The sequence below is a fragment of the Mytilus edulis genome, chromosome 7, assembly GCF_963676685.1.
Source record: "Mytilus edulis chromosome 7, xbMytEdul2.2, whole genome shotgun sequence".
NCBI lineage: Eukaryota > Metazoa > Mollusca > Bivalvia > Mytilida > Mytilidae > Mytilus > Mytilus edulis.
In genome coordinates, this window is record NC_092350.1 from 62,768,489 (window position 1) to 62,784,060 (window position 15,572).

Genomic DNA, 15,572 nt, shown 5'->3' on the forward strand with positions numbered 1-15,572 from the left:
TGTTCATTTTTTCCTAAGACATGGATCATCTATTTGATTTTATTATCCATCAGTTGACAACAACACTTTAATTTAATTGTTTAAAATACAATAAAAACTTACCTTTTGAGTGAATATTTATTCAAAGATTAAAACAACCTATTATTTAGGTCTATCATAAACATTTACGGTCAACTCGACTTTTAGGAATCGATGAACCATGTCGTTTAAATTCTTGTTAATTTCATGTCTTCATATTAATATTGTTTATGATGTTATTATTATGTATATCACATTTGTTCGGTTATTTATTATTTGTATGTAATGGAGAAGACGTTCTAAGTTGCAAAACTTGTGTCCAATCCTATTGTCAATGTTTTTGGACAATAAAATATGTTTAAACTAAACTAACAGAAGGGCAATCAATGAACAAAAGACAAATAAATAAGAAACATTGATCCCCGAAAAATCAGGGCTACGTCTGAGGAAAACAGAACTTGCTTCTTGCAAGGCACTCGCTTTGAACACAATTTGATATCGAGAAAAGCGTTTGGTTTTGAAATTTCCTAAATGATGCATTTGTTGTTTGAAAACGCTGTGCTCCAATCGGCTTTCCTCGGTAGAATCCGCTACTCTCCTTCTATATATGCCGAGTTGTGACGAATGCACTTTGCTCCACATGATAATTTCGTAGCATTCATACAAACAGAAACATTTTAATTCAAATAACAAATTGCTGCCTTATTGAAAATATACATTATTGGTGAACTAACATGACAAAGCTGTGATTCTTTGAAAAAGAAAAAGGAATGAAAGTCTTATTTTCTGCACTTTTATACTCAGTTAACGGTATAGCATAAAAGTTACAGGTCACGTTTAAGTTTCTTATAGATGAAGGATTTTTACTGGTGTTTTGGGTACTTTTTTTTTATGATTTCTGAATCAATTGACCCAGTCTTTAAAAAGTATATTTAATTAAGTTTTCGTACAGAAAATAGCTCAGAGTTTAAAACAAATACAACAAGGATCGGATTCCATCACCAGTTATAAGTTATTTCTTCATCTTTGAATGAATAGCACAGTCAAAAACATGATGAGATAAAAATTCACTATTACATAAGTATCAACATATTTAGATATAGAAGGAAATGTAACATTTAGGCGAACGCAGTACCATCAGAATTTTCATTCATAAAATGTTACAGTATCTTATTATACGACAGACAGGACCTATGTTAAACAAAAATGGCAGAGAAAGACATGAACAAAATGAATTTTCTCCTTTAAACTAAACATAAAGAATAATCACATATACGTAGGTCAATCTGAAAAAAAACTATTGCTTCTTAGTTAAAGGAGTAGGTCCAGTAAGACCCCATTTTGGCCCCAAAATATAGCAGTTTTACAAAATTGTTAAAATGTAAACTTTTAGTCATTTATTGGATAGTAGAAAGGTTCTGCTACATAAATATGGGCTCTTTTTGACAATACAATGCACATATATTGAGAACTAGCACCCTTAACTCATGCTAAATTACTGAAATCTTCACAAATCCAGCATTTTAGTTAAATTTTAGACAGTTTCCGTGTAAACGAAAGTGGCATTCGTGTTCATCCAAAATATTGAAATGGAAGTTGTATTTGATGATAATACATAACATATATAAAGATTGAGGATGAACACAGATGCGGCCACTTTCGTTTTAGACAAAAACCATCTGAAAAGTGACATTTTTTCGCATATTTGGTAGATTTCTCATATTTGAGCCTGAATCGGATCGTTTTTAATGACTAAATAAGTTAAAATCTTTCACATAAATTAATTGCATCATATGAAATAGACACTTAAGTGTTTAAAAAGTGGTCAAAATCTTTCGTCAGATGAAACTGAAATTTGAGGCCAAAATCGGTCCTTACCGGACCTACTCCTTTATATGAAACATTTTTTAATGGATAAAGATGGTAAAAACACTATGACTGAGCATGATTTGAAGCTGCTACATCCTAAATTATTTTCGAAATCATTAGTTTTTCTATTTGAATTGTTTCACACTAGTCATGTTGGGGCCCTTTATATCTTTCTGTTCAGTGTGGTTCCCTGTGGAATGCCGTACTTTGACTTACAATATTATTGTTTACTTTTCACACATTGTGACTTGGATAAAGAGTTGTCTCAATGGCACTCATAAGAGGAGGATCTCATAACACATCTCATTTCTATCATGTTTTTTTTTTAAAACTTTTGTTCATTATGATTCCAGGTTTAATGTGATGTATGTACATTTTCACTGAACTGATATACATGTGTGTTTATGTGCCAGCTGAAGCCTCCTCTGGGTAGGGGATATTCTCACTGTGTTGAAGACCCATTGGTGACCTTGATCTGTGTTTTGTTCTCTGGTCAGATTGTTCTCTCTTGGTAGCATATTCTCCACTTCCATTCTGAATTTTATTTCATTGTTATAACTGCCAAATAACAAATAATTATATACTAAAAACAATAATAATGTCTTTGCTTTAGTATGATTAAAACAAGAAGCATGTTATTTTTTTCATTTTTATTTAACACATTACAATGTAATATCACAATAACATACTAGGATTTGTCATTGAAACAAAATACTTTGAAGAGTTTAAACATTAAATATCATCAATATTTGAGACATGAACTAACCACTAGGAAATTTTTGAGGTGGAAAAACTTAAAACCCTTTGTAGTTTTCACATATTAAGTAACATTCAAGAAAAAAAAGAGCAATACTTGTATTAACTGTATGATAAATAGTTTACAAAATTTGGTGAGTTTATAGATAATATAGAATACAGAAAAAAATTTAAGGAAAAAAAAACAGTAACATGCATTTGTACATGGATGGGTTTTTTCTGGATTTTCATTTATATTATTCATGGAAGTATGAGTGTTTAATAAATTCTTGGAACAATTTTTAATCACCAATAATTGGTATAGATTTTCACCAAATCAAGAAATTTTGAAATCTAACTGAAATTTGCAGTATAAACTACCTTTAAGATGAAGCAAATTAAAGTATTCAAGGGTCATGTGGGCTTTCAACAATTTATATATTACAATTTTTTATATGATAAAAAATATTGTAAGTATAGAAATTCAGAAATTATTTTCTTTGATGGGGAAAACAAACATATACTATCTTAAAAATAATTCTTCATTAACAAAACTGATAGTTATCCAACAATTCAAAGTTATCGTCCTTCCCTACTCCAATATCACCCTGCTCTGTCGGTCTGTAATTCTCAAAACGAGACCAGGCATTATCAGCGACGTCACAATGTGAGAGGAGAAGTTATTAGCGACGTCACAATGCGAGAGGAGACGTTATCAAGCTTGCCTTTTCATCAAGCGTAAAACTGTCTTGGGAAGAAAGAAAAGACCAGTAATAGAACGATAAAAAGATAATCTGGTTTTCTTCGTATAGATATCGTAAAATATCAACCGCTCGACACAATGTGAAACTTTTAAGCTCGTTCGCTGCACTCACTCGCCAACAAGGTTCAGATTGAGGCTCGCGGCTGATATTTTACGATATCAATGTGTAGAAAACCCGATAATCTATACTTATCAGCTTTACATCTTTCAGATACCCGGGTGAACTTATCATTAAAGTTCCCCTTTGATCGTATTAAAGCATCTAGGTAAAGGAAATTGATAACTATAAACAAAGTTTTAAATTTTGATCCACATACATATTTCATATTATAAAATGAAAAACACTTTTCCAACTTTTCATCAAAATGAATAATATCAATCGACAAATATTCACTTGATTTTTAAAAGTTGATGTAAATGAGAGTATTAATTAGATGTAAACAAAACTGAACACATACAGAACAGTATACAATTATAAATTACTGTATTCCACAACTGAACATTTTGTAAACTATAGAAACATTTATAGACAAAATGAAAAATGTAAAAAAAAAAATAGAAATAGAAATGGGTATTGCATGATTGTCAGAAATTCAACAAAAATATGTTTATGATCAAAGATGTAAAAATAAACCACACAATTGCATAGGTGTCGCTGTACTAAAGAAAACTTGAAGACATTGTTCTGGTGATCCCAGATACCCATGCCTAATTTTTCTCTGAAAACAGGATTCATCCAGAGAATTACAATGCAATAAAATAGATACATTTAAGGCAAGTTTCTATTTTTATCAATAAAATCAGTAGTACATTGTACCAGATATGATGATTAAAGTTAAATGAGACAAAAATATATAACAATGATCTAAAGAGCATGTGTATCTCAACCTTGGTCTATGTGCATATTCAACAAAGAGACTCTCCAACATTGTTGACAATAGAATTCTTGACAAAAAAATCTATTTTGATGTTGTTGTATAGCTGAACAATTGTTTTGTTTAAATTCTCTCTATTATTTAAGTTTTTTGCTTAAAATACAAAAGAGGGTTAAAAAAAAATCCTCATTTAAAGTAATCCCTCCTATAAAGAGTGACAGTCTACTAACCATGTTAGCATAATTTGTAAATTCACAATTTTTTTAGAATCCATATGCACTGTTGTACTATTGTCATGGAAAAGTGCAGTCATTAATCATGGTTTGATGTCTGCCAATCAGAATGCTAAATTTTTATAAATTATCTAATGTCATGAAATTGCACAGGAACATAAATGATTAGTATAAGTGTATGTTATTTTAGTGGCAAACCAAGGGAGGGGTTAGGAGTTTATGGGTTACACAGTTGAAACCCCCTGTTATAAACAATCACAGCATTTGAATAAGAACATATCATTTGGACCCCCCCCCCCCCCATTTTAAAAGAAGTGGCATATATCTGATATAAATCATGAGAATGTAAATACAAAACAGGCACTGTGTTGTGCTGAAATAAATACATACTAAACATGTACATATAATACGTAGGATAAAAAAAAAACATAAAGAAATATAAAAATGTACATATAAACAGAGATTCATGGATTTCTTTATAAATTAATATCACAACACCCACATATATAAATACTTTATAAGGCCAAATAAAATATATCTGTGGTTCCAGTTACCCTAATTTCTAGTCTCATCAATTTTTATTAAGCACTGTTAAAGTCAGAATGTTGATCCCATACACTCAAGTGTGAGGGCTTTATATAATCAATGTCGTTAAAAACTTTCATCATCCATAGACTCAAGAAAAAAACATAAAATTAAAAAATCCCTACCAACCTAACCTATTTTTTATTACCTGTAACTGCAACCACACATACTATTTTTTGGCCTAATGTAAAAAAAAAAAGTAAAGCTATCAGTTATATCAAAAACCACATTTATCACAATATCCTAGTACAAGTTTGTTCATGGTAACAGTCAACAAGGTCAAACTTAATGACAGAATGAATACAAATTCTATGAACATACTAATTCTACAGTTAAAGCTAAATATTTGTAAACATAGAAAACAAGAGTTTGCCTAGGAAAACAAACAATGGAAGAATATATATGATGTGTTCAAAATACAGAAGTAACATTTTAAATTATACCCATCTTAGTTAGTGTATGTTAAAACATTTATCATTTTATTCCCAATATAAATTACCAAAAATATATGGTAAATGTACCAATTAAGGAATTATTCACAATACCATCCATATATATGCTTATTTCCATGAGATAAAACTCAAATCATGAAATACAAAAAAATAACTTTGAATTTGGTCAGCAGTATCAAACTAAAAACAAATACAACAGATATGAAGGTACAACAATATTTAGACATATTATATGACATGTACAGTAATTTGCCATTTTCAATTATAAAATGAAGAATTAGTCAAGACTTTTCATACAACATTTTTTTCTTAAAAAGAATTTAAGGGACACAGGCAAAAGTAGAAGGAAGGTAGCTAAATTCTTCATTTCATATATGTTTGGGCTTTAGTCACAAAATATGTATGTTATAAATATGGAATGGTTTCTTTTTGTTTTCATTTTCAATCAGTGTCAGCGCAAATCTAAAATAATAAATAAATGAATATTGCATCAATTAACAACCATTTCTGATTTAAACTTATGTGAAAAATGTAATGGGTTAAGGTGGTACCCAACACCTTGACTAAGATTAATTTGGCTACTTTAATTTTCATAAAATTTTGACAAAATGTTTACATTGACCCATGTGACCCTTTGACAAAAATATAAAAATTTCATAAAATTTGACCCAACCGTTTTGTCAGAAAAAAATCATTGGTTATATAGCAGTTTGACCAACACTTACTTATTAAAAAGTATGAATGTCATAACCCAAATATAAAACATGTAAAAGGAGACAATAAATGAGCCTGCATAAGAAGAGATAATTATTCAGTTGACCCTGTTTGACCCTTTCTCTGACGGACACCTGATTCCTCTTCTTCATGTTTATCTTTAATAACTTCTTCAGTATCCTTAACTTCCTCACTGTCTGCTGACATTACTTCCTCTTTCTTGTCCTTATCCTCCATTGTTTCTGTCTGTGTGTCTTCTTTGGTTTCAGATGCTTTTACTGTCTCCACTTTAGAAGAGTTCTTTTCTTTATTCTTATCAACCACTTCATAACTACTGATATCAGGACTAGAATCACTTGAACTGTTACCATTGGCTTTTGCCTGTAAACATAATATATCAATTTTCATAAAATACCTAATCAAAGAACTGAAAGTTCTGAAAACTAGTGAACTTAGTGACAAACACAATAGTCAAAAAATATGTGCAAGCTTTAATTTATTATCTCACTATAGTTATTACACTAGTTGAACCTTTTTTATACTTAAATTTTAATTTTGTTATTTAACAACTTGTGTAAATAAAGAATAAAATGCATCTATTTAGATCTACAAGTTCGATTTTCATTACAGGCAACCTAATTGAATACATCTATTGTTTGTGTGATCTTGTATGAAGTGAGAATGAAAAATTTTACAATATACATTGCACATGTTTAAAATCTGTTTTTATCTTCCTGCTATTTCACTGCAACCAGGATAATAATTTATTTTAATGCACAAAGTTAGAATTTACTGTCAGTAACATTAGAAAGTACCAAACAGTACTATCACACAGGGTTGTTTTTCAAATATTCATGAATATGAACAGCTGTTTTTTTTTTATCAGACTTCCCATGTATTTGCATCTTTGGTTTTACAAATGACAGTGGGTGGCTGAGGTGTTTAAGGAGTCAAAATACTGTCTCACTAGCCAGACACTACTGATTGATTTGATTTTAGGTGCTTTAACGCAACATTTTGGGCTATTTCATGGCAGCCAGATGGTGAAGGAAGATGGAGTGCCCGCAGAAAACCACAGAACTGCTATAGGACAACTGACAGTCCTAGTCAATTAAGATTGGAGTCAAGTGCACCTGCAGGAGCAGGGTTCGAATTCACAACCTCGTAGCTGACTGGCTTGTGATGACAGTAGTAACCACTTAGACCACTCAGCCACCCAGGACCAAGCCAGTCAATACTGAGGTGAGTTTGAATCCTGCACTTGGCCAGTGCTTTTTACTCCAATCTTCATTGATTCGGAGTGTCAATTTTCCTTCTGAATGTCACGGTCACACAGTCATAAAACTTTCGAGCATGAATTTTGTTCCCAGACTCGAAAATCAAACAATCAAATTACTGGATTTCATGTTTCGAGCATGATTTTTGTGCTCTGAGCACTGAGCAAAGTTTTATGCCTTCAAGGCCAGGTTCTCTGCGGTTTCCTCCACCAATATAAACTGACCGCCACAAAATACCAAAATATTGTTGAAAGTGGCTATAAAACACCAATCAATCAATCAATCAAAGTGACAATTTATTAATTTATAGGGTTGTCTCCCTTAGATTTAACAGAGCTCAAAGATGATTGGTCAAAATACCTGTTCTTGAGATTTAACATCATCAGAAGCAACAAATAAAATTTTATTTACCTAAAGGGTTGTCTCCCTTATATTTAAAAGAGCTGAAAGATGATTGGTCAAAATACCTGTTCTTGAGCTTTAACATCATCAGTAGCCACAGTCTCAACTTTGGTAGATACATGCTGCATGGCATTCAGAATCTTAGACATTTGTTTTTCTGTTTCTTCAAGTCTTTTTTGTAATTCTCTCATTTCTTCAGTTGCTAAACATAAAAAAAAAGATATATGTATAGTTAAAAAAAAAATGAAAATAATATCCAATATAGATTGGGGAAACTATTTTTTAATTAATAGTGTTGTATTGTGATATATATTAATTTTGAATTTACAGCTAATGTAGTAGATTCATAACAATTTGTTTGATAACAATTTTCATGGATGAGGTATAAAGGTAAACCACAACTTTAAAACACATTTTCTTAGGGATTATATACAGAATTTGGTAAACCAATGAAATCATGTATCTCCCAAAACAATAAATACCCAGTCCACAAAAAGAAATTAATCTACAGTCATGACAGTATAAACTTGTGTGTGTTCAAAGAACTATGAATGTTGATGGACCATGAAATCACTAGTATCTTTGTTTGTCACATATTCAAGGCGTAACGATAGTTAACATGATCATCCCTAGTTTTTTATGAGGTTTGTGACTTTGTGTTTATAAGTCTTTAGTTTTTTTCCATGAAATTTTCAGGTTTTTTTTTCACTTGTGAGAAAATCATTTAAACTAGCATCATTCAAGAAATATAGCATCGCATTACTATGATGCTCAAAGACCTTGAGGAGAACATTGAGTTCTATTTTGTTGTGTATTATACACACATTTACCCAAGACATATATTTCATCAACAAACTTACATATGTTATTATCAACATTTGAAGCTCTGTCCAGTAAGTCTTCTAATCCTTTCAGTTTATTTTCCTGGTCCTCCACCTCCTCTCGCTGAGGTTCTACTGGTCTGTTGTCACTACTCTGTTGTTGGCCAAAGGACATACCACGTTTACCATATCCCATGCCATTTTCTTCTTTATCTTTCTTACCAAACACCTGGAAAATATTTATCAAAGTTAAGGATAGTGGCTGCTGGTATTAAAAACAAGAATAAATGGGGATTTGTCAATGGGACATAGATTATGCCACTGATTACAATTAATGTAATAATGGCACATTTCTCAATAACAGTAAAAGTGATGCCAACCAAGTTCCGAATTGATCTGAGTTTTTGTGGAAATAAGCATTGTATATTAGTTTCATAACATTTGATTGATGTAAACTTAAGTTTGAGAATAAAAACAAAAAAATCAGCATTTTTTTTCATTCATGAATACAGGAACATAACTCAAGAATGAGAAAACGACACCACCCAAATGCAAACATGATGTGATCTGTATCTTGTGGTAATAATCATTGTGCATAATTCATAACATTTGGTTGAGGCAAACTCAAGTAACAGAACGGAAACTAAAAATTTTGCAATTTTTCCATTTATAAAGGGATATAACTCTAGAACGGTCAAAGTGACAGCCCCAATATTCAAACTTGTTTGGTGTTTTGTGGTAATAAGCATTGTGCATAGGTTTCATAACATTTGGTTGAGGCAAACTTGAGTTAGAACATAAAAACTAAAATTTTTGCATTGTTTTCCATTTCCAAATTTAAAGAAAAAGTCATTAGGGTCAGTATTGGTACAGTAACAATGAGTAAGCACACATGCCTTTTTTTTACATACCTTTACAAGAGTATAGATAAGATATCCAATTATACCAAAGGCATAAACAGGAAGTAGCATTCCCATCATGCCTCCCCTACCGGAGGAGCCTTGTTTATTCTGTTTGTTCATTTCAGCTGCTGCTCGCATTCCAGGATGTGGTCCTGGCTGAATTCATAAATAAAACAAAATGGTGTTATATTGTTATAGATATAAAACTCATTGGGCCATTAGAGTTAATATCTGCTAAAGGGGGATGGATGGTCCTTTCTGAGGGGTGTAAAATTTATACATCTTAGGGGTGAAATTTTGTTTTTTTTCATCTGACACGTGCACTTATACGCAAAAATTTCTGAGGGTCTTGCAGCAGTAAATAATTAAAAATAATTACATCTTAGGGGTTACAAAAAATACCTATTTCAGATCTTAGGGGTGCTTTGGAATGTAGACAGTTTCATATCATGCATTATCTGGTATTGTATTTAAAATTCTGATGGATACAATCCTTACAGTAAAAAATTCTGATAGGTCAAATTTTCCCATGAAAGCCTATCCACCCAATATGAACAGAAACTCTACATCTGATAGGTCTTAATTTATAGATCTGATAGGTTGTTTTTCATGATGTTTTTTTCTGATATACAAAAAAATCTCCCCATCCATCCCCACCTGTCAGAAATTAACTGGAATGGCCCATTATGCTCATCTCGCTTTTAAAATTTATTAGAAAAAAATATCAACAAAAAATACTAACTCCAATATCAGATCACCCTCTTGGTGCATCTGACATCACTACTTGCTTTTAGTGGGGATCTCATTACTAAGACCTATGTTTTTTTTATGCAGATATAGTGTTTAGTAGACTTGTTTCTTTTATTCATTATTTTTCTTTTTGTGCCAGGGCTTCCAAAAAATATTTGAGCCAGCCAGACATTTTAAATCTGATCCCGATTTTAATTCCTTAAGACTAAGTCACAAAAGGCAATTATGGTAATCAGATGGCCATTCCAATGATTGACATTAGATTAAAAACTTTACTTTGATATGAATTTGATGTTCGGATGTAAACTGTTAAATTGGCAGTGCATCATTCAAAGTGTGCATATCAGCGTGCTCATATCTGCCTAAGACTCTTTATTTGTGCAAAATGACATTGACATTGTCTAGAACTTTACTTTCGTTTTTAAAATCACATTTTTCTCAAACCGGATGTTGACGTGACAATGGTAAAACATGGACCATAAACGGATACGTAAAATCTGTGTACGTTTACAAAGCTTGACTGAGTGAAGAAGCTCTTTCCAGATAATCTTACGTCTCTCTTTCATAATTTTTTTTTTACAATAGATTCTTTTACTGTATAAAGTGTGATACGATTTTTCTCAGCTTTCCATTAAAAAAGGTCATGTTTAATTTTGAGGAATTACAATTATAAATTATGTGGGGTTTACGGTTTACATGATGATTTTTTAAAAGCTTTTTTGTATTCACATTCACACTTTTGGTTGTCAGTATAAAAGAAAGTTTGCACATTTTTTAATTATAAAGGTTTGGACTATGACTTCTGTTGTAAATCTATTGTTAGTATATCATGTTTATATCATGTGATTGTGTTGTGTAAATATAGTTTAATGTTATGAAGACATATGCTGTGTTCAAATATGATACCAAGCCATTCCTTATGACATGTATAAGTTGAACTAATACAAATTTATGTAATAAAAGTCATTTAACTTGTTATTTTCATTCCACTGCGATTAATTGTTGGTTGTTGAATGTCTGGTGGCAAATATTTCATTCATGTTTAGGTTGAATATAGCCATGCTAGTTCATTGTACGTACACTGCAGTTATAAAAATTGTAAATTTTATTTATGTCAAAACAATTTAAAACACTTACACGCATGTGTCTTTTGATATCATCATGGTGTGGATCTGGTGATCCATGCATGTTTCCATGGCCATGAGGAGAGGGTCTATTGGGTGGATGAGCTAAAAAAATAAACAGAAAAAAATGTAATGAAATGCAAAACAAAATTACAAAAAAGTCATTTCTTTTTACATTTTTTTTTAAAATAATCATCATCAGCAGTCAGGGGTACTACTTGTACAAGTTATTTTTAATTACTTGAAGAAGTAATATTAATATACTTATATAAGTAAATTTGTAGGCTACTTATACAAGTGAATCTTTGTTGAATTAATGAGATGAAACAATGAACTCTAATTAAAAAATATGAGCTAACCTAGGAAAAATCATTAAAGCCCTGATTTTACATCTCAAAACTTAAGAATATTTGTAGGATTGTAAGAAAAATTTACTTTACAAGTAAATTTTTTAGAAAATTAAAGGGAGATTATTTAAACATTATTAATTTATATATGTGTATATTTTTATGCCCCACCTACGATAGTAGAGGGACATTATGTTTTCTGGTCTGTGCGTCCGTTCGTCCGTTCGTCCGTCCGTCCGTCTGTTCGTCCGTCTGTCCCACTTCAGGTTAAAGTTTTTGGTCAAGGTAGTTTTTGATGAAGTTGAAGTCCAATCGACTTCAAACTTAGTACACATGTTCCCTATGATATGATCTTTCTAATTTTAAAGCCAAATTAGAGTTTTTACCCCAATTTCACGGTCCACTGAACATGGAAAATGATAGTGCGAGTGGGGCATTCGTGTACTGAGGACACATTCTTGTTTTTTACTTCTTCAAGTAAATTAAAATAACTTATATAAATGACTGATCAGGTATGGTTATGTGTTCATCATTATAAACATGTACATGTTATATTGATAATTTAGTAAGTGTAAATGTGTTGTATCCGTGTTGAAGACTACTTTGACCTTTAATGGTTTACTTTATACAAATTGTGACTTGTCCTATTGTGGAATTGGCACTCATCATACTCATACCACATCTTCTTGTATCTATTTGCAGTAAAACAAATATGGATGTTTACCAAAGCTCTGAATTCTTGATAACATATATTTATCATGTAATACATGTAGGATAACTATATCATATGTTCCAGACTGTATGAGTATTTAGACTGTACACGTACGGTCTGGACAGTATGCGTACTTTTTTAAAATACGCAATATTGTCGGACTGTACGGTCTGGCTAACATTAAGAAGTTGGTCAAGTTTATTAGATACAAATGTAAATAATAGATCAACAAATCTTATATCTCAAATTACTGTAATATAAAAAGTTCAATTGATATTTAAATGAAAACTTAATATTTTAACTTTTTTAAAAAGGTCACGCTAGTTTAATCTGTTAATCTCCTGTAATTAGCATGTCAGTAATACATTATTTAAAGGCCAGTATGCTCATTGAAATTGAAGGTAATGGATGTAAACAAAACGTAGGAGAATTGTTTTAGAATATTTGGAAACTTTAAAAAAAAAAAAAAAGAATGCATATGCAAAAGAGCATGCATGAACTGCAAACATGTAAATGTAAAATAACAAAAACAACATTCCTTGTGGTAGTAAGTCATGTAAGTGTCAACTTGAGCGAGAGTACAAAAATAGGATTCAGATATAGAATTAAACAAACATTTAATTTCAATTGTACGCTTATTCACTATATCCATCTAATGTAAAAATAAAATCTTGTAGAACTGAAACTACAAATTTTTGGTAATTGTTTTTTTTTTTAATTTAACCCATATGATACCAAAACATGTATGGTCAGCTGGACCGTACGAGTATACTCATATGGTCCGACCGTACGCTTACGGTTCAAATACTTGTATGGTCTATAACACATACATTTTTAGCTAGCTATAGGAATAATTGGATAATAGTCCTTTGCCGTCAGTTATGGTATGATGAAGGATTGCCCATTTTTTTGTAACACTAGTCCAAACAATTATGAAATTTTGAAAGGCTATTATATTTTTTTCTTTTTCTTTGATGCCTTACATTGATAACAAGGCATCAAGGAAAAAATTTAAAATAGCTTTCCTAGACATCATAATTATTTGGAATAGCGTGACACATGAAAGTCTAAACTCACATGAAATCAGGAAAAAAAATCAGACAGGACATGTTTAATTACAGGTTGGATAGAGGATTCTTACAAAACAATAAACAAGTCTGTGATCAGGATGCCTCCCACTCAACCCCCTACACCTTATTGCTACATTGTTTTCCCGACTTGAAATCTGTACCGCTTGGATTTTTGACATCATACAACAATCACTTTAGCATTGTGGCGTCAGATATTTTGTGTTGTGACATCAAAATTTTACAGGAACCTGTTTGATGTTCAGTAAAGGCGGACAAATTATCATTGTGTGATGTGTTTTTGTACTAATACCAATTTTCACTGCTAACGGTTTTCACTGTTGAGTTTTTATTCAGGTGTATACTCAAATTTAAAAAGCATGTCTTGTAGATTGATTTTAGGTATCTATTTTTTTTGTCTAGGCTTACTATCAGTCAGAGATATACAACTCTATAGGGTTATTACAGAAAATAACTTGCGTGTGTTATTACAGATACTTTCATGAGTTGTCTACTCTTTATTTCTTAAATTTTCTAAATCTGTAATAACATATGTTTGTTATTTGTAAAATATTTTAATTTATAATGGGTTCTAGGGAACTCTTGAGACTTTGCGCAGAAACTAAATGCATAGCCTTGATAACTAATTTGTTAATTAAATTAATACATTTTTGATTTACCATGATAAATCAATGAGACGAGGCTTTTAAGAGATAAACTTAGCTGTAATAACAAGGCTCAGTTATTAAAGTAATGTAACTTATTTTATGAGACACTTGGGAATTACTGGGAAGCTTGCGCAGAACCTCATTACATGCTCTGGTCATTATTTCTTACAATAAATTAAAATACATTGTAATTAAGCATGATGTATGTTTGAGCAAATGCTTTGGAGTGATATAGAGAAACTGTAATAACAACCTTTAATTATTATAGGCATATTTTTTCTGTAATAACATAGGTGTACTATGCAAAATTGGCAAACTATGAACTGTTATATCTTTCTATAGTTAAGTATACATAAGGACAATAGTAATACCAATAGAACTTGTATACATTTTAACTAAACTAATGATGTATATTGTCCCTTTGAAACATGTAACATACATATGTTATCACAGTTCTTTGATTTTTTAGTCCACAATAACAAATGTCTGTTATTTTTCTGTAATAACCCTATAGAGTTATATTCCTGACTGTACTATGGTTTTTTACTGTTTCCGATTACTTTGCGATTTTTGTATGTCAAAAAACAGCGTCATATGTTTTCATATACTCATGAACGTCTTTAAAAAGCGACGTTGAATATGTTTTAAATTCTTCAAGTTGTCATGGTTGTAGAGGTGTTGTTGTTCTAAATATAGAAACCGAAAAACATGCCACAATGTACGATCATGACGATTATGCAGTCGAAACCAACGAAATGTGGTTGATACGAAAACATATGACATACGAAAACATATGACACGAGGATATATGAAATAGCGATAAGATGTACCAGACCCCTTATGGCCCTTGGGTACCAGAAATGAGTTGAAGGGTGCATTTTCTGATTTATTGATTGCATGTAAGAAAGGTTGGCATGTATGTTGTAAAATGCTTGTTTTCAAATCTTTTAAGACTCACTTGGCTCAGTCTTTTGTTTTTGAGTAGGCACTCCTAACATTCTCATTACAATAGGATGGAAAAACTTAGGATACAGTGCCGTAAAACATGCTACAATGACGACAACAGTAACAATAAGTCTGACAGAAGACAGTCCTGTAGCAGACTGGTGTGTATGCCCAACTTTAGTGCTTGCAACCTTTTCCATTTCTGACAGCAGAAAGGCCAACGAGAAAAGTAAACAAAACGAAATCTCGTTTGAAGATCACGTGATCGATCAATATTAAGCTAATTTGATACGTGGACCTATCCTTTATGTAG

The 15,572-nt window shown here is 31.4% G+C and overlaps 1 protein-coding gene across 1 annotated transcript; it reads right to left on the bottom strand.

The window, feature by feature from the left end:
* Window positions 1-6,012: 6,012 nt before the first annotated feature.
* LOC139481958 (resistance to inhibitors of cholinesterase protein 3-like) lies at window positions 6,013-15,505 on the bottom strand. The gene is made up of 6 exons (XM_071265531.1): window positions 15,273-15,505; window positions 11,534-11,625; window positions 9,656-9,802; window positions 8,784-8,973; window positions 7,989-8,125; window positions 6,013-6,625 (listed from the first exon to the last, which is right to left on the bottom strand). The coding sequence occupies exons 1-6, from the start codon at window positions 15,457-15,459 to the stop codon at window positions 6,338-6,340; spliced, it is 1,041 nt and encodes a 346-aa protein (XP_071121632.1). The 5' UTR covers window positions 15,460-15,505; the 3' UTR covers window positions 6,013-6,337.
* Between the last annotated feature and the right edge of the window lie 67 nt (window positions 15,506-15,572).

Bases quoted from the DNA above. Each gene is read 5' to 3' on its own strand.
- LOC139481958 (XM_071265531.1), bottom strand. From the start codon at position 15,459: ATGGAAAAGGTTGCAAGCACTAAAGTTGGGCATACACACCAGTCTGCT. The intron at 11,626-15,272 runs GTGAGTCTTAAA...TTATTTTTTTAG, and splicing joins AAAACAAAAGACTGAGCCAA to CTCATCCACCCAATAGACCC. The intron at 6,626-7,988 runs GTATTTTGACCA...TTATGTTTACAG, and splicing joins ATGTTAAAGCTCAAGAACAG to GCAAAAGCCAATGGTAACAG.